At 36.6% G+C, this 23112-nt stretch overlaps 1 protein-coding gene across 5 annotated transcripts in view; it reads right to left on the reverse strand.

Moving 5' to 3' along the window:
• Positions 1-23112, reverse strand: part of SYNE3 (spectrin repeat containing nuclear envelope family member 3) — a 76682-nt gene that overhangs the window by 34782 nt on the left and 18788 nt on the right. For all 5 annotated transcript variants that reach the window (XR_005558262.1, XM_039356188.1, XM_039356186.1 and 2 more), the window contains 8 exons: positions 19520-19692; positions 17609-17918; positions 13906-14067; positions 10002-10346; positions 7208-7344; positions 3189-3363; positions 955-1137; positions 541-684 (listed from right to left, as the gene is read on the reverse strand). Coding sequence is in view for 4 of the 5 variants with exons in the window: in XM_039356188.1 (XP_039212122.1) it covers positions 541-684; positions 955-1137; positions 3189-3363; positions 7208-7344; positions 10002-10346; positions 13906-14067; positions 17609-17918; positions 19520-19692 (1629 nt within the window). In the remaining variant the exon portion in view is untranslated. The remainder of the gene's footprint in view (positions 1-540; positions 685-954; positions 1138-3188; positions 3364-7207; positions 7345-10001; positions 10347-13905; positions 14068-17608; positions 17919-19519; positions 19693-23112) is intronic.

Raw genomic sequence — 23112 nt, forward strand, 5'->3', positions numbered from 1 at the left:
GAACTAGCAAATGAAACTCATTTTGGAGGAAATGTTTATTCCTTTAATGTACATCTTACTTTTTCATCCCACCATTGCCAATTACACTGTTCCTCTTTTCTTTAAGCTTCACAACAAACTCATAACCTTCTGAGACAGATTAAACAGAATAGCTGATTGTTTCAAGAACATCCAAGTAAGCTCTGTCACTGGGAATTTAGGGATGTACATCTGTTTAGTTCCAAAATGGCAAAAGTGCTGCAGCAGAGAAATGGACATGCTTCTTGTACCAGTCGACGCCTCCTTACAGGAACCACACTTTTTCCTGCCCCACACTGTAGCCATTCAGTTTCAAGAATTTAACATGTATTCTTGAAACTGAATGGCTGCCACGTGAGCCAGAAAGGAGGTACGAGTCTTCCTGCTTTAAGACTATGCTCCAAAAATGACAGCTTGGGGGCTTTTGTTTTGTATGACATGCATCACATCCATAGCTGGCTGTGCCTGTTGAGTACGCATTTTGGAAAGGTATTCTTTTGGATGGTTTTTGATACCACTTACCTCTAGCCTCTGCAACCGGGCTTCTTTGCCCACAAGATCTGGCAGCAGTTCTTTTTCTGCACTTAGCTTGACTCTGAGAGCAGATAACTGTGTTTGCAGAAGCTTGAAGGATGCATCAAAGTCTTTATGCTGTGATACCAAAGCCTAGCCAGAGAGAAAAAGCTGATTTCATGCCAGTCCTGAGAGCATGAATAATAATAATAATAATAATAATAATAATAATAATAATAATAATAATAATGCTTTCTGCCAACTCACAACACAGACCTGTGAATACATCAGCATTAAAATAACAATCTGTCTGAAGTAAAAACTGAATGGTATATTAATCATTGTAGTTGATGATGTATCAATTACTGCACTGTTAAATCACAATTATTCTTCTTACCAGCTGACTTTTTAAAAGAAGCTTACCTGTAACCTGCTTTTCCTCTGGAGTAGCCCTTTGTGCAGGTTTTCTAATTCCTTTGTAGCATCACCAACCTCCTCCAAGAGTAACTTTGCTCTCTCCTCTTTGAAAATATTACCCAGGAAATCATTTTTCATCTGGACTTTCAGGAGTTGTTCCTTAAGATGGGAGCTTTCAACCAGAAAGATCTACAAAGGAAAATATCTGATTGTTATGCATTTATGTCAATTGTTTTTATTTTCCCTAAATAGGAATAATTAGAATAATAATTTTAAAAAACCTAATTATAACTCAGAAATACTATTAAATAGGTTTATCAGCATGTAATTTATAACAACATATAAATGTAGCAGTATAATATATCTTCAGCTACAAATATCAAAATAGTGCAGCAAAAGTATTCCCTGCAACACTAGATGGAAACTGAAAGTTGGATTATGAATAAGCAGATCAGAAAGAGCACTGATGCTTTTGAACATTGCTATGGAGAATACTACGGAAATCCAAGGAAACAAGTAAATGAATAACTGGATCAACCTAGAATTTTCACTTGAACACAAATGACCAGACTCATATTATTCTCCTTTGAACGTACTGTATTAATGAAAAGACTATTTCTATGGAGAAGGTTCTCTGGAGAAGACTCTCATGCTGGGAATGTGGAAGGAAGATATGTTACATTTTTTACACTGTCCGGGAGTATCCCATTTGAAGATCTGGAGAAGAGGTTTAGAACAGATCATAGTGGAAAAAATCTATTTAGAAAGTGGTATCTATATTAACCACACTGATTTAGAGACAATGGATGAGACAAGTTTATAAGAGATTGGAAGTCGTTTGTGGTCTTTCTGAATGTAAAGTACAATAACAGATGGTTAACAAAGAGATTTGAAAACTACTTTTGCTTTTGGTGGTTACCTATTAACTTTCTCTTTTAGGTGAATAGGTGGTGGGTCGACTTGATAGATGGATAACAGACTTCCACATTGGTGACATGTTTTTATGTAACATAGTATTTTTAGTAAGAAACTATAGATGGGGAAATAGTTGTAGACCTGTTATGCAAGGGTGAGGGAAATGTATCAGATATTTGAGATACATGTTTCAGCTTTTAATCAAAAGGTGGACATTTTATGTTGATTATTAATATTAATGGTATATTTGTGAGTTGTTTTACCCTCATTTTTATTATTGATCTTTGGTTGTTTTACATGTAGTTGACATCTTTTTCTTTTTATTCTGTATTTTAAATTTGGAGATGAATAAAAAATATTTAAAAGTAAAAAAAAGCAGAAAAAGAAAGTCTACGGGGTCTGAAAGAGCTGGCACCAATCTGATGGCAATCAATCTCAACATAAAATTAAAGAAATATACGGGCATATAAAACTGCACAAAACTACACAGATGGCATTGGGGAGAGTTCCTAACGCTCATGTAAAACGGGAAAAGGGGAAGATCAGTAGATTTAACTGGAGAGAGCATTTTACAACTATAGTTCTGCTATTAAAAAAAGCCTTGTCTTTTTTCAGATGAACCAGACAACAGAGCCTTGGACTCAGAATTCAGAGCTTTATATGTGAGCAAGTAATATTTCAGAGACTGATCTTAGCTATGTAAGGCTTCAAATAATCTCCTACAACTGTTTTCCAACCACATCCTAAGGAAATCCTGGTTTCCTGGTGAGCTTGTGAGGCTCTGCAGAGTTCCAGGATGTTCCAGGACATTGACATTTCAACCTAGGGAGAAATAAAAAAGAAAATCCAAAGTGGGCAGGAGGACAAATTAGAGAAATTGGCTTGCACCAACTGTTAATAGGTGAGAGTTAACTTTTTAAGCTTTTAAGCAGTAAAGGGGGATTTAGGGTGAATGCATGTTGAACCTTTTCCACTATGCACTATTCTAGTATGTTCGGATCCAGGGTAGAGTTTATACTATATTTTTGAAGCTTTCCAACATACCATCATTCAGTCTCTAGTGAGATTAATAAATAAATGATATAACATTTAAATAAATAAATGATATTTCCAGGACCTTGCATTACTAGTATGTCTTTAACTTTTTCTTCAACTGTTTATTCCAAAGAACAATGCTGCCATTATGATGGCAGCTGTATAGGCTAAAAATGTTCTGCATAGTAATACAGAATAGTCTGAAATTGTTACAAGATTTACTGTGTTGTTTTATGTATTGGTCTGTGAACACATTTATTTTAAAATTCCAAATGTTATAAAGTCATCACCTCAATCTGACGCAAGAATGCATCTGTCAGTGCAGGATCAGAAACATGGGCTGTGGTGTCCAGGAGTCGCTGAGCTGATGGTTTCCACAGCTGAAACTCCCTCAGTGGATTTTGGAAGCGTTGCCTCAACTCTGTTTCAATCTCTGTGCTCAATTTAAACATTTTCCCCTTCAGACTATAAAAATAAATTAACAAAATTATGAAGTTTTATTATGAATTATGAAGAAGGATTAATTTCTTTCTTTGCAGAAGGGAGAAGTGAATTCCAAGTTGGATTGAAAGGGACAAAAAACCTGCCCATGTAAATTGCTTTCTTAACACAAAGCAGCTCTGTTTTTGCTTCCTATATTTTCCTGGCTTCTTCTTTCCACAGCTGCCTTTGCCAATCAGATAATCCACAAAACCACTTTTAGATGCCCAGATGCATTTTCTTTGCACCTGCTGCAGGGAATTACAAGAAGCTAGCTGTGCAGCTTGGACTCCCCAATAGCCTCTTAAGGATCAGTTTTAAGATCCACATGGCCACCATCTATTACAGGACTAGAGCAGAAAGACAACAGAGACAATAAAGAGAAAAAACAACAACCCAAAAGAGAGTTTTCCCTGTAATAATGAAAATCATAGTGCTTTTGGTGATATTTATTCGTGTGACTTTGTATCATCTTAATTACAGAAATGGCCTAAAGTATTTATAATTCAAGACATACACCACTGAAATCTAGCGTTAAACTAAACCATATATTAGCATAAACATTGTCTAATTTATTTACAAATAACAATTAGCAAAAAAATATGCACACTAAGTATCAAGGGAGTCCAATTTAGCAGTATTCTCCATTCTGGAATCCCCTAGTTAGCTAGCCTGTTACAGTACATCATCCTGTCTGCATTTGAACTAACTTATTTAGTGGGCTGCTGAAATATATTGAATCATAAACTCACCAATGGGGTGGGTTTGCACAATAAGGCATGTGATCAAGGTTAAAGCTTAGCAACTGGAGCAAGTGCAATCACAAGGTTAAGTGTGTTTATCTAGAATATCCCCTTTCTATAGATTATATTGTTTGCATGTACAAAATATTAGACTTAAAATATGAGGTTGGGATGATAGATCTTTTTATTTCCCCATTCTACTCTTTAAAAGGGGCAGCCATGAAGCCAAAAGTTTACTCTGATTTGTCAGAGTCAACAGGTGTGTTTTTTGGCTTTTCCTCCTGCTAATTTTAGTACTAACAAACTGTCAAAATGCTCTCTTTAGAATGAACTAGCCATACCTGAACCTGTGTGGTGCAGAATACTTAGAAAATGTAGTTATGCAAAGAGTTAAATTCTGAAAAGCATATTTTGGCTACTATTTAAAAAATTCTTTAGTGATTTTGATTTAAGAAGTTATTTACAGTTTGCCTCTGAGCGTATCTGGTACAGACGGCATGTTGAATTCTGTTTGTGTACTAGTTCAAAAAATACTGGTTTATGTTTAAATCAGAACAAAATTAATTTCATCCTCTCTGCAGGTGTCTGGCTCCTTCAATCCACTGACTGAAAAAAAACCCGTTTTTACTTGCTGAAAATTCCAGCCAGCTTGTGTCTCTGGCTCACAACCCGAGGCACAGCTTATTTCTAATTTCATTCTCCAGCTTGAAGGGACCTGGCAGGCAGTAATGGCCAATACATAGGTTTTTAGAAAACAAACACGACGCTTTCCTTGGGAAACATATTTTGTTTTCAGTTAAACAAAACAATAGATTATCCACTTGGCATGTCATAATGCTCTTGTGATAGTAGTTATTCTGTAAGGACAGCTTATGTTTAACATAATTTTGGAAGAGCACAAGTCTTTTGATCATTCCCTTCACCGTCATTTCTTCTGTCTGTTCATAATCATTAGTGAGATTATTATTTCCTACAAATGAAGCAATGCCTCTTTGGAAGATGATACCAACAATCTGTCATCTCTACTGTGGCAAATGTTCAAGCTTTCCATTCATACTTTTCCTCATTGGCAAGAATCCCAGACTTACTTCCTTAAATCTGAATTAATGTTTCTCCTGCAGTAACTAATTTCATTAGCAGAAAGCCTTTTTAGCTTGCCAAAACAGTTAATGCTTGTCACAAGAAAGCCAGTTTTTAGATACAAACAAAAATTTGTCTGTGCCTTAACCAGCTGTTGACAACCCTTTTTCCACATCTGAAAAAAGATTATGCAGATAATTTCCTGACTACACTCAACATGGAAGCAAAAATATTTTACTAAAGCTAGAAGAAATATTTTGTGTTATGTGTGTGTGTGCGAGTGTGAATATGTTGATCCACAAAAATATGCATGGGAAAAAATCAGCAAACACATAAGAAAAAGCCCTCTTATCACTAGTGTTACTACCTGCATAACATTTGGCTCTATGAAAGTATCATAATATCTCTGCTAATATGAATATATGTAGACAAGTGCAATGCAACACGCAGTAAGTTAATGACTTATACAGCATGAGCCAGTGATTCAATTATTTTGTTCCACTTCCAAAGAATCCTCCCATATCCAGACTTCCAAAAAGCAGGAGGGAAAGTAAGATGCAAAGTTAACTAGAAGGATTATTCCACTCCCTTTCCCTTTCCTCTCTCTTCATTGCCCCTTGTATCATCCATAACAAGATAGCAGTGCAAAAAGCAGATATACTATAGCATTTCTTAATTTTTTTCAGATGATTACTCAAGATGACTCAGTACTGTCAATACTAACTAGTTTTCTAGTTTTATGACTAGTTGGGCAGAGTTTCATTTTGGAAACTAATAGTTGTACAACTGTAGCTTTTTCTAATCAAAAGCAACTGTAAGAAAAAGGTACAAAATCATCCCATGAGTAAGATCTCAAAGCTGAAATAAATCAACATTCTATCTATATCAAATCATGGATGGGACCTGCCACCATTTCAGGAAAAAGTCATAATGCTACAGTGCAGCTTCTGATGCAGATAAGTTGGATTTAATTCCTGGTCTCTACAGGTAGAAGTGAGAAAAATTTAGGCTGAAATTCTGGTGAGTTACTGCCAATCAGTAGAGGATACAGAACCAGATGACCAAAGAACTGAGTCAATAAAAGGCATTTTTATATGTTCACAGGTCATAGTCAGAAAGCACATCCTAGAAATGTGGATAGCAAATGTATCTAGATGACATGAAAGCATAAACCACATTATATGCATCTTTCCAAAAAGTTAGAATATTTTTAGTGTTAAAGGGTTTCTTTTTTAAAGAGCTGCAATATAATGGTTTCAGATTTAATTTTTAGGAGGATGTGAAAAAGAGATTTATTTGAACAGCCAAATGAGATGGACATTTGAAAGCAGATGCAGGTTTCCCTAAATTTCATCTGCACAAATTCCCTTCCTGACAGGATTACTATGGAGTGATTAAACTGAAAAATACCCCATTATTTTCCATTCCTACACATATTTTGGTACCTATATTCTACCTATTACATGGGTGTTATTTCATAACATTCCATCTGAAAACTGAGAGCCAGTTAAAATGAGCAACTATCACCAGGGCTGGGAGGTCTTCAACATGCCTCTACAAATCTCTCTTTCCTGTGATGTGGGAAAAAAAAATCCCTATCTGGATGGCAACCATTTGAGCCAGAGTTCCACAATGGTATTTCATATATTGGGACTGAAGAATCCAGGTTTAAATCCCCATTCAACCATGAGTGAACTTGAGCCAGTTATTATCTTTCAGCCTGTCTCCACAGTATTATTATGAGACTAATTATTGTAAGAAGTGAGAGAAATATATAAAAGGCACCTAGAGCTTTGAGAAGGGGGAAAAAAAGACAAATCTTGTTTCAATTGAGTGTCAAGACCAGTGGAAGTCAAGAGATGTAATTTGCTATTGTCTCCTTTCAGTTTTATATTTCTTAATTTTGAAACAAACTGTCTCTATCAGTTCTTCATTGAAATGTACTTCTGGAGCTAATCCCCTGGCATCATTTATTCTGAATTGTGCCACTCACTACAGCAAAATACCTTTGATGTTCTCGTATGGCATGGATCACACTCTCAGAAAGAGGCTGCAAGTCCTGTGAAAATTTGAACAACTCCTTCAGTTGAATCTTCAGTTTCTCAGCCTTTGGTTCTTCTGTTGTAAGGTTTGCTTTTGTTGCCTTAAAAACAAAATTATTGCCAAGAAATGTTGATATACCTGTATATAGCAGCGTAATAATTAAATTCAATTTCCAAATAGTTTATAAAAATAAAAACATAGCCACAATATAGCATAAATATACATTTCACAATAAAAGCAAACTTACAGTGGCAACCTCTCCCATCTCAAAGCCTCATAAAAATCACAGAATACTGAAAACATCCTGAAATCTCAACTGAAGAAAACTCTGAGTAAAACAATTCTAAGAAGCTCCTGGCACTTCTGACGGAGGCAGGGTGAACAAAGCATGTGTCTAAACGAGTGGAAACAACCGTGCAAAAGACTGAAGAGTAGATCAGTTCTTCAAAACCACTCTGGACAAGGAGAGGATAAGAGATTACTCATATTTGCTCCAGACATGTTTATGAGGAGACTACAGGAGAGCACTCTCCCATTATGCTCAATAACTATGATAGAGCTTTTTGAAGGATATTAAATTCACTAACCTCACTTTCTAATCACTTTTGAAAAATGTTTATTTAAACAATGGCAAAAGGATATATCTAAGTTTGTGTGGCAAGGGAATAAAAGTCATGAATTAAATATAAAGTTCAATAAGATACAATCATTATATTAAATGATTAAGAATAATAAAGAATATGGAATATGTACAAACCTAGGTTTTACTCCAAAACACCTCTGTGATTCTCAGCACAAGAAGCATTTTATAGATGAGAAATAATAGGTGAACAGAAATAGGTAATTTATCCTGAGATAGTAGAATTCTATGAAGGGGAACATAAAATCAAATCAAAAGAACTGGGGGCAGAGGGATATAATTTTCAATGTTATCTTATTTACAATTATTAGAAAGATTTAAAGTAGAGAAAATAATTTATGGTTTTGAACATTGTAAGACTGAGTTTGAAATAGAGCTGTGTACAAATGATGAACATGTAATTGCTAAAATATACAAATATTTATTGAAATTTGAAACAGAAGAACAAGCAGGCTAAAATTTTGGTTATAATACACAGATGAAACAATATGTAATTGAAAAGATTAAAATTTATACTATATTATAATCTTACATTTTTTTGTGAAAATGTTCTATCACTCTTATATGTTACCAAAGAAATTGTCCAGAATGTATAAAGGCACTTCAAATTTATGTTGGAATTGTGAACAAGAAAAAGGGACATTTTATCATATTTGGTGAATGTGCAGAAAAGCTAGAAAATTCTGGATTTAAACAAATATATTGCTTTAGAGAATTTTAAACATTGATGCATAATTCAGATCAAAGTTTTTTTTCTTTTGGGACTGATAGACAAACAATTGGAAAAACATTGTGGAACTTTATTTTCTTTACATGATAATTGCATAAAGATGGAAAGATTCTGTACTGCCCACCATGGAGAAATAATTGGTGAAAATGATGGAACTTGCTGAGATGCCTAAAATGACTTCTCTAATCAAAGAAAAAAGAACAACCGCTTTTATTGGACACTTGAGATGACTTATGGCTCCAGGCAGGAAAAAAAAATGTAAACTTGCTTTTGGTTTTTGGTTAGTATGGGGCTTTACAAAATGGCATATATTTCTAAAATTTGAAATATTCCAGGAAAACCTCAAGAATGGGGCAAGAAATTAGTAGCTATAATGTCAGTAAAGTCAACAATGATGTCTGCTCCTATGGATAGATTATGTCCAATAATATGTTAATGAAGGAATAATTGATGTGAAACAAATTTTGCCTGAATGCAGAAATATTAGAACTAGAAACACTGTGTGGATTATAAACAGAGAGGCGGCTAAAGTGGAAACACAAATGACAAGCCAAGAGAGTGACCCAAATAAGGACTTTCTATTGGATAAACAAAAGAAGTGCAGTTAAAACTTTGAAAATCAAAGTGGAAATAGAAATGATCAAACAAGAGAATAATCCGGATAATGACTTTTTACTGGATTTACAAAAGAGGCCTGCTAAAGCCTTGAAGAAATCGTTGGGATGGAAAAAAAGAAAAATTATAGACGGACTAAATCCTATGGTGATATCTGAAAGAATTAATGATCAAGATGGTCAGAAGTGAAAAGAAGAACTATAGAGTTGGTTTGTTTGACCACGATTAAAATAAGATATATTTCTACAAAGCTCCAGTAACTTTTTTTCTGACACTAGGACTGAAAAGCTGATAATTTATGGACTTGCATATAGGTAAGGGATGGGTATGGAAGAAAGAGATATTTGTTTGTAACCTGGAAGTGACAAGGTCTTCATTATTAAGTTTTATTTATACTTTTTGTGATGAAAGTTTAAGAGGAAACAAACAATGGTGTCTTTAATTATTTCATAAATTAACTACAGGTAAAAGTGACTTATTTCTTCCAACATTTATACAAAAGTTAGGAAACAAGAAAAAAGACCTAAGATAGCCTCATGATAACATCAGTGAGAATAAAACAAAGGACACGTGTTCTAATGAAGTGGAACATCCTGGATAAGGGCACAGTTCATTGGGATCCATTAAAATGTTGCCATGTAGATGTCTCAATTTTTATTTCCGTGTAATTGCATCTGCATAGACAGGCAAGCTTTATTGTCATTGTAATTTCATTATACTGTATGTCCATTTGCTTTTGTTCCCAGTTGGTTACTGAGCAATAAATACTAACCATGTACTCTCTCCATAAAGAAATTAAATCTTCATCGCTTCTTACAACATCATCCTTTTCAAAGTGGTTTCCTAGTCTTTGCAGCCTTTTACGGAATTCTTGAACATCAGCTTCTAGCAGCCTGGCCTGGCTGTGGTAGGTGTTTTCAGACTGAAGGATCTTCAGCAGTTTCTCCTCTTCCTCCACACTCACTAGCTTTATATTCTCCAGGAGTTTTTTTAGCTCCTCAAGCTCAGCCTTCATCTTTTCTGCCCCCAGGGGAGAGGTGTTTTGCATCACATCTACAGACTGTGCTTCCAGATGTTTGAATTTCTTTTCTCCACTCCTTACATCATTTGTAATGTCCTGCAGGAGAAAAGAGCTGCAAAGTAAGTGATTTCCAATCTCATATGTAGAAAATACTGGTATTGAGGCATCGTAAATCCACTATGCATTACTGCCTATGGATACAAGAAAAGACCAGCATGCCTTGTGCCTAGGCGCCCAAATTCTTTTGAATGGCCATCATGCCAGGAATGTCATAACCATGAATCCACCAAACCCAGGCTGGATCAGGCAACAGTGGCTCTTGGATTTATGTACCATCTCTGTTGGGGAACAATGGTGTGCATCTTCTCCCCTTACCAATTCAGTGTGCCTGCACTCCTGATATTATTACACTATCATCTTCAAAAAATGGAGCACCTCTAAATGCTTGATCCATTCATTAAAACAAAATATAACTTAAGGTAAAAATACCTAGAGGTCACATAAAATCCCTGACTGCTAGCAATTCAGCAGGACTTAGGACTTGGCAACACAAATTCTTTACTTTTGAATCTTTACAATATCCTGCTGGCAGAAATGGCTACTTTCCCAAGGTAACATAATAAATAGGATCAAACATACCGTAAATGCCGGCGTACAAGGCGACCCGGCGTATAAGACCCCCGTCTTTATAGCCGGGCAGCATTCCTAGAACGTCATCTTATACGCCGGAAACTACCAGTATTTCCGGCGTATAAGACGACTCGGCGTATAAGACGACCCCCGTCTTTGGCGCCGATATCAGCGCTCGCGGAAGTCGCCTTATACGCCGGCATTTATGGTAGTTTGGGTAGACTTTCCATACATATACAATGATCCCACTCAATACATATAACACATGAACTGCACTGATTACCAAACATGGCTTTACACATGAGTTTGTCAGCAGTGCACAGAAAATACATATATGTGTATTGAGCTTGCAGATCCCACCAGCCATATTGACTTCTCTGGATTAATGTCCCTAATATATGGTTTGGTTTTCTCCTTTTCTTTGCATTTGTTCAAGGAACTCTGTATTAAATATCATATAAAGAAGCAAATTTATGTATCTCAAAGACTGGTTTAACTGCTTTGACACCACACTCTGTTCTTAAAAAGCATTTTGTCCAATAACTTATGGCTCACAATGTTGCTTACTCTGTTCTAAGTGTGCTTTTGACTAGTTCCAAAAATTCTTACAAGATTGAGATAGTAGGCATTTACTGCAGATACAGTGAAAAAAAAGATTCCAGAAATATTTTCAAGAATGGTCTATATTTTGATCTTATGATAACAGAGCTTCAGCCTCTGAAAGCAGGGCAAACTTCCAAATTTTAGTAAACTAGATTTCATGGTTGCAGTAAATCTTGACAATTTAAAAATACAACAAATGTAAAATCAATTCAAATTTGATTGTATATGTCATGTTGAAGATTTAGCCTTCTTGAATATGGATATAAAGATATTTTGCAATGCATTTCCAGTAATAATCAGCATGAATATTATTCTTTGGATTTTGCTGGAGCTCTAGGAGCTTTAAACTTCTGCTCAGAAAACTGTAAATAATAATGCTTAAAAAGCTACTGATAACAGTGTGCAAAAAACAGCACAATTCTTTAAAAATAAAAGTAACTCTGGAGAAATCAATATTTAGAAATCATTTTCTGCAAATGATTTTTCATTCCATGGGGGGGAAAAACTGGTTTTTTTTTATGACCGATGCCATTAATAAATAGTGCAAGGAGCAGGATTTCAGTAAGGTATAGGTCCCTGCCTATGGGAAAATAATGGGCATTTTTCAGGGAAATTAAAGAAGTCAAGATGTTGGTTACAACTGCACAAATGAAGTTATCTTGATTTTATTTTTTTTTATTTTTTTTTAAAAAAAAGGTTCCTCCACAGAGGTTCCTGAAAGCTTAAAAAACAGAACTCCAACTTCTTGGCAAAACATAATAATAATAATAATAATAATAATAATAATAATAATAATAATAACAACAACAACAACAACAACAACAACAACAACAAGCACCTGCAACATAACACCCCAGACTTAACAATTGTCAATAAGAAAGACAAAAAAGTCTGGATAGTGGACGTGGCAGTGCCTGGAGATAGCAGAATAGAAGAGAAAGAACTGGAGAAGATAACAAAATACAAAGACCTACAAATAGAAATAGAAAGACTGTGGCAAAAGCAAGCAAGGGTAGTACCAATAGTCATAGGCTCCTTGGGTGCAATCCCAAAACAACTGGAGCACCACTTGAACACCATTGGCATTGACAAATTCGCTATTAGTCAATTGCAAAAGGCGGCCTTATTAGGAACTGCTTCCATCCTGCGACGATATCTGTAATACCATCAAACATCCACATCTGCCTATCCCAGGTCCTGGGTAAGGACTCGATAGGTAGACAAAATGCCAAATCCAGTCTGAACATCTGGCTGACTGTGCGATGATCGATAATATAATAATAATAAGTTGGAAGGGACCTTGGAGGTCATCAAGTCCAACCCCCTGCTCAGGCAGGTAACCCTATACCATTTCGGACAAATGGCTGTCCAGTTTCTTATTAAAAACTTCCAGTGTTGGAGCATTCACCGCTTCTGGAGGCAGGTTGTTCCACAGATTAATTGTTCTAACTGTCAGGAAATTTCTCTTTAGGTCTAGATTGCTTCTCTCTTTGGTTAGTTTCCACCTGTTGCTTCTTGTCCTGCCTTCAGGTGCTTTGGAAAATAGCCTGACTCCCTCTTCTTTGTGGCAGCCCCTGAGATATTGGAACACTGCTATCATGTCCCCCCTTGTCCTTCTCTTCGTTAAACTAGACATACCCAATTCCAGCAACCGTTCCTTATATGTTTTAGCCTCCAGTCCCCTAATCATCTTTGTTGCTCTTCTCTGTACTCTTTCTAGAGTCTCAACATCTTTTTTACATCGTGGTGACCAAAACTGGATGCAGTATTCCAAGTGTGGCCTTACCAAGGCATTGTAAAGTGGTATTAATACTTCACGTGATCTTGATTCTATCCCTCTGTTAATGCAGCCTAGCACTGTGTTGGCTTTTTTGGCAGTTGCAGCACACTGCTGGCTCATATTTAAATGATTGTCCATTAGGACTCCGAGATCCCTCTCACAGTTACTACTATTGAGCAAGGTACCCCCTATACTATATCTGTACATTTGGTTTTTCTTGCCTAAATGTAGAACCTTACTTTTTCACCATTGAATTTCATTTTGTTAGATAGCGCCCAGTGTTCAAGTCTGTCCAGATCCTCCTGTATCCTAAGCCTGTCTTCTGGAGTATTGGCTATTCCTGCCAGCTTGGTGTCGTCTGCAAATTTGATGAGTTCCCCATCTATCCTCTCGCCCAGATCATTGATGAAGATGTTGAAGAGCACTGGGCCCAGAACAGAGCCCTGGGGCACCCCACTACACATTTCCCTCCATGTAGATGTGGTTCCATTGAGGACCACACGCTGAGTACAGCCGGTCAACCAGCTACGGATCGATCTGGTGGTGATGCTGTCTAACCCGCATTTTTCTATCTTATCAAGTAGTAGGTTGTGGTCTACTTTGTCAAATGCCTTCATAGAAATAACTACAGCAATCAAATACCTGTAATGCTTTAATTCTATTTTCTGCTGGCAGCTTTGATTCTTGATTGAGGCAGCAGTTTAATCTTTCTGTTAGCTGAGTCAGCCATAACTGAAACTGGTCCACATTGGTCTTATATCGCTTATGCTCTGTTGTTATCTTTTCAAGTAACATCACTCTTCTCTGAAATAAGAGAAATATCCCAAAGGGAAAGATTATTTTTTGATAAACTCAGAGCACAAAGAACTCTTCTTCTCATATTTCATTTGGTTGTTTTCAGGAATTTGAAACAATTAACATATCCCAGGTCCAAGTGAACTGTAATTATTAGCATTTAATTAAGTAAATACAATATTTTAAAGGCTTTCATTTTGTTTCAAGGAAGGAAAGACGGTGCTGGAAGAAATTTTTAGTAAGCCAACTTCTCATTAATGACAGCATTTTAAATATTATATTGAAAATAAAAATACTTTTAGGAAATATCACAGAAAACATTAAGCAAAAATGCACAGTTCAATATGCATTATCTCATGTCATGTTTCCACTAGGGGGCCTGTGTGGGTTATTCAAATTTCTTAATTTCTCCCCCCTGCCCCCCTTTTTGTGGGAAAATATAAAGAAAACTGTACAGGCAGTTCCTTCAGGGCATCTGTGCAAATATGTAAATCAGTATAGTTCCGGGGTTAGCTAACACTCCTGATCAACTGGATAATTTTCTGCTAAAGGATGAGATCAAGGACCTATCAAATATCCAGCAGCCTGTTTTCTTTAGTGGCAACTTACTGACAATAAGGCAATAACTCTCCTCCACTGTTTTCCAGCTATACTGCCTTGGACTATGGAAGTTCCATTCAGACCTCCATATTAACAAGAATACAAGCAGAGGTGGATTTAATTTTTTTTTCTGAATTACTCGCCTCTCTTTATAATAGTATTACAAACAGTAGCTGCCACCACTGTCTGCTCAAGATAACTGCAGATAGGGGGATTCATGGGGAGTGTAAAAAAAAAAAAATCAAGATGACTGCTACAATCGGATGAGTGGAGCCACCATTTTGAATTTTTTGATATTCTCCTGTGAATGCCCCAATTGCTTATGATTGCAATTGGAACAAAAAAGGAATAAAACTTTTGTTCTGCCATTTGTTAGATAAAAATGCTCCAAAATTAGTTTCTGGAGAGAGAGCCTTCCATAGGCTCTCCCCTTCCCACCTCAGGCCAGTACCAATGGGGGGGGGGGCATTTTCATTGCAACTGACAGGCAAAAAAGCAGCTAAGAACTTCTCCATCTCACAACAAGGGTCCTAATCCTGGAGAAGGGATTTCACAGAGTCCTTTGGAGTTTGGGGTGGCCTATAAATTCAAACAAACAAACAAACAAACAAATAGCAATGGCTGTTTAAAGTTTTGCACTGCTAAAATGAAAAGAGAGTTATGTCATCTTTGACTTTCAGACATGGCTACTGAATTCACACTGTTCACACACACACACACACACACACACACACACACACACACACACACACCATCATGCAATGCTATATCCCTGCAATTGGCAGAGTAACCATCCATTAGCAGAGTTGAAAAGCATAAAGAGGAATTATTTGCCAAAGGAAGAAGGGTATATGATTATTTACAATACTATAAAGGTTTTCTTTACAACTACAGTTAAGAAAAAAAAATATTTTAGGGTACTCCTAAGCTGTAACTTGGTGTACATTTGCTTCATTTATGAGGAATGAGATTCCACTGAACTGTTACAAGTAGACAGAAAGGGCTGTTTGGTTAAAAAAAAAAAGCTATGATGTGTCAATGAATTTTAACAGAAAAATAAATGCTTGTGATTTGCTCTTTTTCTGTTGGTTTGTTTCAAACATTTTTCTCCTTCCTCCCCTTTCTTTCTAGGGTATTTCTTTGTTTATAAGGATAATTTACTTACCTTTCTAAAATCAGAATAAAAATAAAGTACACAAATAAAATGTTAGCAAGGTTAATTTAAAGCCAAGAAACTATATTTTAGTGTCTTTCACCAGCAATTATCATTATTGAAAATGGAGTGTTTTAGAAATGCAATTAATCATTGGTCAGAAGAATAGGGACTATGACATTTTTCACAGGAACCACCCTAAAGAGTGCTCTATAGAAAAGGTTATTATAAATTTGAATTAATGTATCACAAAGAATTATTTGTGCCTTGTGCATCAGGAACACAACCTTCTTTGGAATACAATGTACAATAAGAGCCTTGAAAAACCAAAGAACAAAGTTCTGTAACTGTTCTTCAATTGTAACCAATGCAACAATTGGGCAACAAATAAATTTGTTAGCAAATGAATATTTTCTTTTCAGTCATGGTTACCTCCTCTTAACTGCACACATTTCAAAACATGCAGATTATAATAGTTCTTCTCTTTATTTGCTTTCATATTTGGGCCAGAGTTTTTGTGGTAACTTTATTATGGCCATTATATAAAATATGAAAAGACATTTCATATAAATGTCTCTATGACTCAAAGATTTAGGGGATTATATGATTGGAAGAAGGTTTAAAATTAAACCCAAGACAGATGTGGTACCCAATTTGATTTGGAAGCTTCAGAAGTTGTTTGGAAGGATGAGCAAGAGGCTGAACAGTATATAAATTATTCCTGTGTAGGTTCAGTCTGAAATGTGAAAATAAACAGATGAGATAAACCAATAATGAAATTCAGAGTAGTATGACATCATGTATTCAGATATTGCAGAATGTTCCTAAACTTTGAGAAACATTGGGATAAGATTTTCTACTCACCATGCCTATGAATAATTTTACCCATTCATTAAGTGGTCAATAAAAAAGGGTTTCTTCCACTCTACAAATAAAGAGTATTTTTACTGTTCTGCCTCTGTTCTTCTCAGTTTTGTCAACTATACTATACTATGAAATATTTCTAAATTAGTAGAAAACCTTTGCCCTAAGCCTTTCATTTGGATCTGGTTCCAAATGAAAGTCTTAGGGCAAAGGTTTTCTACTAATTTACACTGCATTTAAATACTGAAATATCATTGATATTCTAACTCAAGGTAGAATGAGAGGCTGTCTTCAGTAATTATTTATGCAGTTTTATTGTAATAAATGGTCACCCAAGATTTTGGGCTATGCATAGTGGAAGACGTAATGAGAACACAGTTGGAACAAAGATATGGAAATATTTCAGTAGTATAATTGTCAAAGCTGAGAAGAAGGGAGGCAGAACAGTGAAAATACCCTTTATTAGTAGGATGGAAGAATCCATGTTATTCCTAGCTGGTATTCAATGGAAGCATTAAAACTGCTCAGGTAAGAGAGGAAAAGCCATTATTTACAAGAGGTATAAAATACTTCATAAGCATGAAAAAAGGACACATAGAAAAGAGGCCACGTCTATCCTTTCAAATTTGCCTGCCTCAGTCCTCAACCCACTGACTGATTTATGTGGCTCAGTTTAATGAGCAAATCTAATCTTTGTGATTTGTAAATTATGTGTGAACCTGGGCACTGTGGCTTATTCAAATCTCAGGGCCAAAGAGAAGCATGGTAATATATGATCTCTGCCAACATCTGCAATTCCTGACCAAAACAGAAGGGAATTTGCTGATCTGTATAGCTGTGAGGCAAATTAAATATAGGGAAGAGGAGAAGAGGACACCTACTACAACATCTACTTTGTTCTTTTGTTTGGTCTTCACTCTGAATTTTTCTCACCTCTGCTTTGTTCTTGATATCTTCATATTCCTCCTTCATCTTTTCCCTGGCATCTTCATCAACACTTGCATCTCCAATCCGATTATACAGAGATAGGGCTTCCTCTAGCAGCCGATCCAACAAAGATGACCGATTCTGAACATCTTTCAGTAGGACCTCAGCATGGCTAAGCTGCCACTGCTTCTCCTTTAAGCCAAGCTGCAACTCTATGTCAGGTTCCAAGGTCACCTTCGTATTATGAAGCCAGGTGTAAAATTCATCTTGGGCCTTCAAGTATTCACTCCAATGCAACCACACCCATTCAATGCGGCTGTTGAAACAAAAAAGACAACTAGACACATTAATTCTGTCTTCTCCAGCGTTAAAGAGAGTGCTCCTGGATGTAATTTACATCATCTCCAGATTGTATGACCAGTAATAGGTGATCGTTTGTATCCAGAGGGCGCTAAACTAGATAGTCTACAAAATATAAATGGTACTTGCCAATGAATTCCAACATCAAAATATAGCATTTGTCTAAGACCCCCAACCTGTTCCAGGTAAATGCTGCCACCATGGTTGCTTTCCAGTACCAGCCCATGTACTTTCCCCTCATATTACTATTCTTTCAACTTTGTAAAGAGGTTCTGAACAAGCTTAGCTTTAGTTATCACATTAATCCATGATCTAATGCTGTACAAAAAAGCCTTGAAGAATTCTTGGGCCTCTTCTTCCTTTGCTACAGTCTACTTCTTTTCCTTTCTGATGAGCTATAATTTTGGAATTGGGAAAATATGACTTGTTATTTCTCTGCATATCAAAGTTAAAGGCATTCATAGCAAACTAAGAGATCACATGTTTTGCAAGAAGAGCCTTGGAACATTTCTTTGTATCTCAGGAGTGTTGGGAAATGTACTACCTAAAATTCCTACAAAACTGGGGTTAATAATAAAAGATATAACATATTCCAAAATAGTCTATAAAATCACAAATATTTATTCAAATTTTCATAAAATCATAATAAATAATACTGTGATATACTTCCCAGACATCTTATTATCACATTCCTCCTCCACCCCCCCTCCTCCTTCTCCTCTCGGTGTTGACGGATATACAAAGTTCTGGCTCTTGTTCTTCTGGCAGCCTCAACCATGATTACTTGACATTGTTACAGTGCATCATTGATGTTCTCTCTCCATCTTCTGCTATGTCTGCCTCACGTTCTTTGACCTTTTCCTCTTTTTGCATGTGCCTTGTACAGTATGGAATCCCAAAACATCCTCCCCCAGGTGAGCAAACCACTTTATTTGCTATGTTTGTATGTAATTATCACATCCCTAATTACCAAATGCCTGCTACTTTTTTTCCCCAATTTTATAAATACTGGTAGGGCTAATGCACCAATGGTTCTTTGTATTCCTCTCATATATTGATTCCCACTGCAATATCAGAATTGATTGATTTATTGATTGATTTTTTTCCATCATACAGAATGGTATAAAAAAAACTGGGCGGGCATCCTCATTTGCTAAATGAAGCCCAGGAGGATGCCATGGCCTTAAATGCTCATTTTATGTCGTATTTTTTCCTCTTTTTCAAGGGAATCTTGGCCCATGATTTGGGTGTTTAAAAACAGGTATTTGAACCACTTGAAATGAACCAAACTGATTTATTATGCTTTGATACTATCTCTGGATAAATCTCTAAGGATTACATTTCATTTGCCATGATTACTTGCTACCCATCCAGCTTCACCTAGTTACAGCAGATACGCTTTTCATGGGCAAACTAGAAAACCAACCAGAATCTTCAGAAAATGGTGACAAAGGTGGACAAAGTTTTCATTTTCAGTCTGGCTTAAGAGTTTTCTGCTCAGAAAACTCTTAAAAGTCATTGGTGGGAGACCTAGTTGGGGGCACTTGGGAGTCTCACCTGTGACAATGAGTAATGTATATGGCTGTTTCTTCCCACATGGCTTTAACATCCTTTAGCCTGGATAATATTTCATGCTTTTGTTCCTCACTGATACACTGAAGTAGAGCATCAGCCTTCATTAGGACCAGATCCATTTTCAACCGGCCTTCAGGTTCCAATGCACAGATTTTCTATTAGGAAGAATTATACATGAAAATGAAAACATGAATATATTCTTTAATGGGATTTTTTTTTTTTGCAGAAACATACTTAAAAAGAAAAAAGAAAACTAGATCTATACTCTTTTTAACACTGGAACATTACAGACTATATAATATTGATTGCTTTATTCAAAGTAAACAAAAGGAAATGCAATGAGTGAGTATATGGAAAGGAAGAAACCTGGGGTAAAGGAGGGTTTCTTATAATAGGGTTAATTCAATCTTCTCTTCCTGGGCTTTAAAATAATTTATGCGCAGGGATATTTTAACTGACTTTATTTAATATAAATTGTGTCTGTCTGTATTATGTGTCATCATTTTCCCAGTGAATAAAGCTGGGCTAGGATTATGCTATGGTATTAGGGGCACATTTTAACTCACAGTCACATCAATTGATTTAATCATCAATTAACTGCAAATTAATCTTCTAGCAAGAAGGATTTATAAGCAGAATGAGACTTCCACATTTATAGTGCAATTTTGTGCATTTTGCTCTGAAAAATACTGGATAGGGGACAAATTGCTGCTAGGATAGATGCATGCATGTATGTCAAAGAAAGCAAGTGTGTGTGTGGTGTGTGTGAAGTCTGTTCAGATTAGATGATACTGCTGAGATTATTTATCTTGAAACAGGGAGTTTTTTCTTTTCTCCCCCTCCCCCCCTTTGAAACTGCTTTTGTGATCTTGAAAACAGATGCAACCTTATCTGCAGCATTTCTGTAATACCCCAACAATCAATTATCATTCTAAAGCCATTCAGCTGATTTCCATAGGACTTTGGTGGTTGACAGGCGAATGCTGCCATTGCCTTTATCTGAATATTTTATCTGCTAAAGATCTTTTTTTAATTATTATTTTGTTGACACTCTGGGAATTCCCTTTCAAGGGTTGATTGACAATGTAGTAAGATTTGGAGAGATATGGTGGATAGTGTTGCTGTCAACTAATTTTAGTAGGATTTTCTTTTTCTTATATCCTGCCTTAAACTTTTGACTTTTACTTTCTTACTCCTGTAAGGTTTTCCACTTAGCCTCACAATTGCCCCAGCATTACTCAGGAATTTAAAAGAGCCAAAGAAACTCCTGAGCCAAGGTTTCAGCAAGCAAACAACTTTTATTTTGATCAAAATAGAATTGGGTGACCCCATCTCTCTTCATGGCTGGTAGAGAGATGAAGGCAACAGAAAAGAGGTCTTCCATCTTTTATACCTTTCCAGAACAAAAAGATCTGATCTTGGTACTAGGCATAAGATGGCACAAAAAAATAATTCCTAGATGATGACTCATACACAGCAACCCAGGCTTCATCCGTAACTCCTCCCCCCCTTACCTTGCTCTTTTCATATAAGCAATCACCTATACCTAAAGCATAAAACATTTGCTTCTATATAACTAATTTCCCAATATAAAACATCTACCTTCACTCTTTTCCTACATTCTTTTCTGCACTTTTCTATTGCTAATTGCAAGGTATAGTAGAACAACGGATATGCATACATGAGGTTTCCCTGAGTTTATGGCCACCATCCTCTTCTGTATGGATGAGGAGGAAAATCCAGGCGAAACCACCCTTGAAGATTGAATTTCTGTTAGTATATAGGAGACATTTGCCAAATTCTATTTATCTCCAATATATCTTATTCTTTTTTAATGTATTATGGGCTATTTGAAAGAGGGATTATGTAACCAAACAAACACCATAGCCAGCTACTTGAGTGAAAAAATGAAGAACAGTGGATTAAATTAAGGTCCCATCAATAAAAATAATATCTCATTCAATCTTTCGGGCCAACAGGTTTATCCACTTTCCTGCAATGGCTCTGGAGCAGCACCCAGTGGAGGGCACTGAGAACATCCAGAGAAGTTCAAAATGATGGTGGCCACAACCATGTGATCAAAATCATGTCCATTTTTAAATAGATCACATGCACAACACAGGACCTAACTGCCTAGTCATGGCTGCCATCTTGATGTTTTTGACATTTCTTATAAATGCTCTGTGGAGCACAGCTCTTTAGTTGAAAGATGAGGTGGGACATATGGCCCTTCACCTATTAATGAATTATAATTCCTAGCAGCCCAAACAGGGATAATCACAGAGGACAAATATTAGGAAAATGTAATTAGCAACATTTGGAGAAATACTAGTGAGCATTAATAAATACAATAAATTTTAAAACTTTCCTTCTTTCAATTATATCTGTGAAAAGAGTGCTGAATATAGTTGTTATGGTACAATATTTGCAGCGTTGACAGTAGTTCTACTCTCATAATTCCCCATCTAGATGACCAGAGGGCATAATTTTAGGAATAGCATGACTCCACTACATAATAAGCATCATTTATGATTGCCTAAAATGTATCAACTTATAATTGATGGCTTGGTAGATACGCCATGTTTTTGCATGCTGATTCACAAATCCTGATGCATGTGGAAAAAATCCACACCCAGTAATGCCTACAGTGCAGTGCAACTTGTGAGCTTAATTTTTATCCAAAATTCAGTGTAAGAAGAGGCTTTGGAAATAGCTACATCATTTGCACAATGATGTAAGCATAGGCATGGCATTATTTGTCCCTCTCTTATATCTCCTCTGTCAATTCATGATAATGGATTTAAGTCAGGAAGTTTCCTCACTACCTTTAAGACTAAGTCAAGGAGAACAACTATGGGAAGAGACAAGCTTGAATATATTTTATTTTTCATCATATTTATATACCCACTCATCTCACAAGCGACTCTATTAAAAATCCAGCTTAGAAAGAATGTTTTTTTAAAAAAACAAAAACATTGTTTTTAATAGGCAATAGCAAAAAACAGGTAACATTAGCCAGAATAATTTAATTACAGCAATAGTTGCAAATTAGCATTAAATGTTTAATAATTTTAAGTTAATCACAGAAAAATATAGAACATGGTCCTCATACCCTTATAGTCCTGGGTTACACTAGAACAGTGGTGGTGAACCTATGGTATGCGTGTCAGAGGCAGCACTCAGAGCCCTCTCTGTGAGCACGCACGTCATGCCCTGGAGATGGCAACAGTCTCTCTTGAACCAGCTGCCCACTAACTCACCGAGGTCCCACATGGCTGGATGCATCCCAGCATCCATGCGCTCGCTGGCCTCTGTGTGCGGGGGCCGATGGTGTCATGCAGCAGCCTCCCCGGCCCCTGCCTCACCTTGCCCTGTGACAATGGCACCCCCACCCTGCCTCGCCTTGCCTCACCTCACCCCACAGGACGAGCCTCCTGCCCACCGCCCCACCTGCCAGAGACCCCCTGGATGTCCCCCAACCCTGCCCAGCCCCCACAGGCGTCCTTCCCCATGACCAACATCGAGGTGATCATGCCCACTTTGGCCACTCCCACCCAATCTGCCATGACCACAGC

Source organism: Crotalus tigris, unplaced genomic scaffold (genome assembly GCF_016545835.1).
Source record: "Crotalus tigris isolate CLP2741 ecotype Arizona unplaced genomic scaffold, ASM1654583v1 scf7180000018806.1695572, whole genome shotgun sequence".
Taxonomy (NCBI): Eukaryota; Metazoa; Chordata; class Lepidosauria; order Squamata; family Viperidae; genus Crotalus; species Crotalus tigris.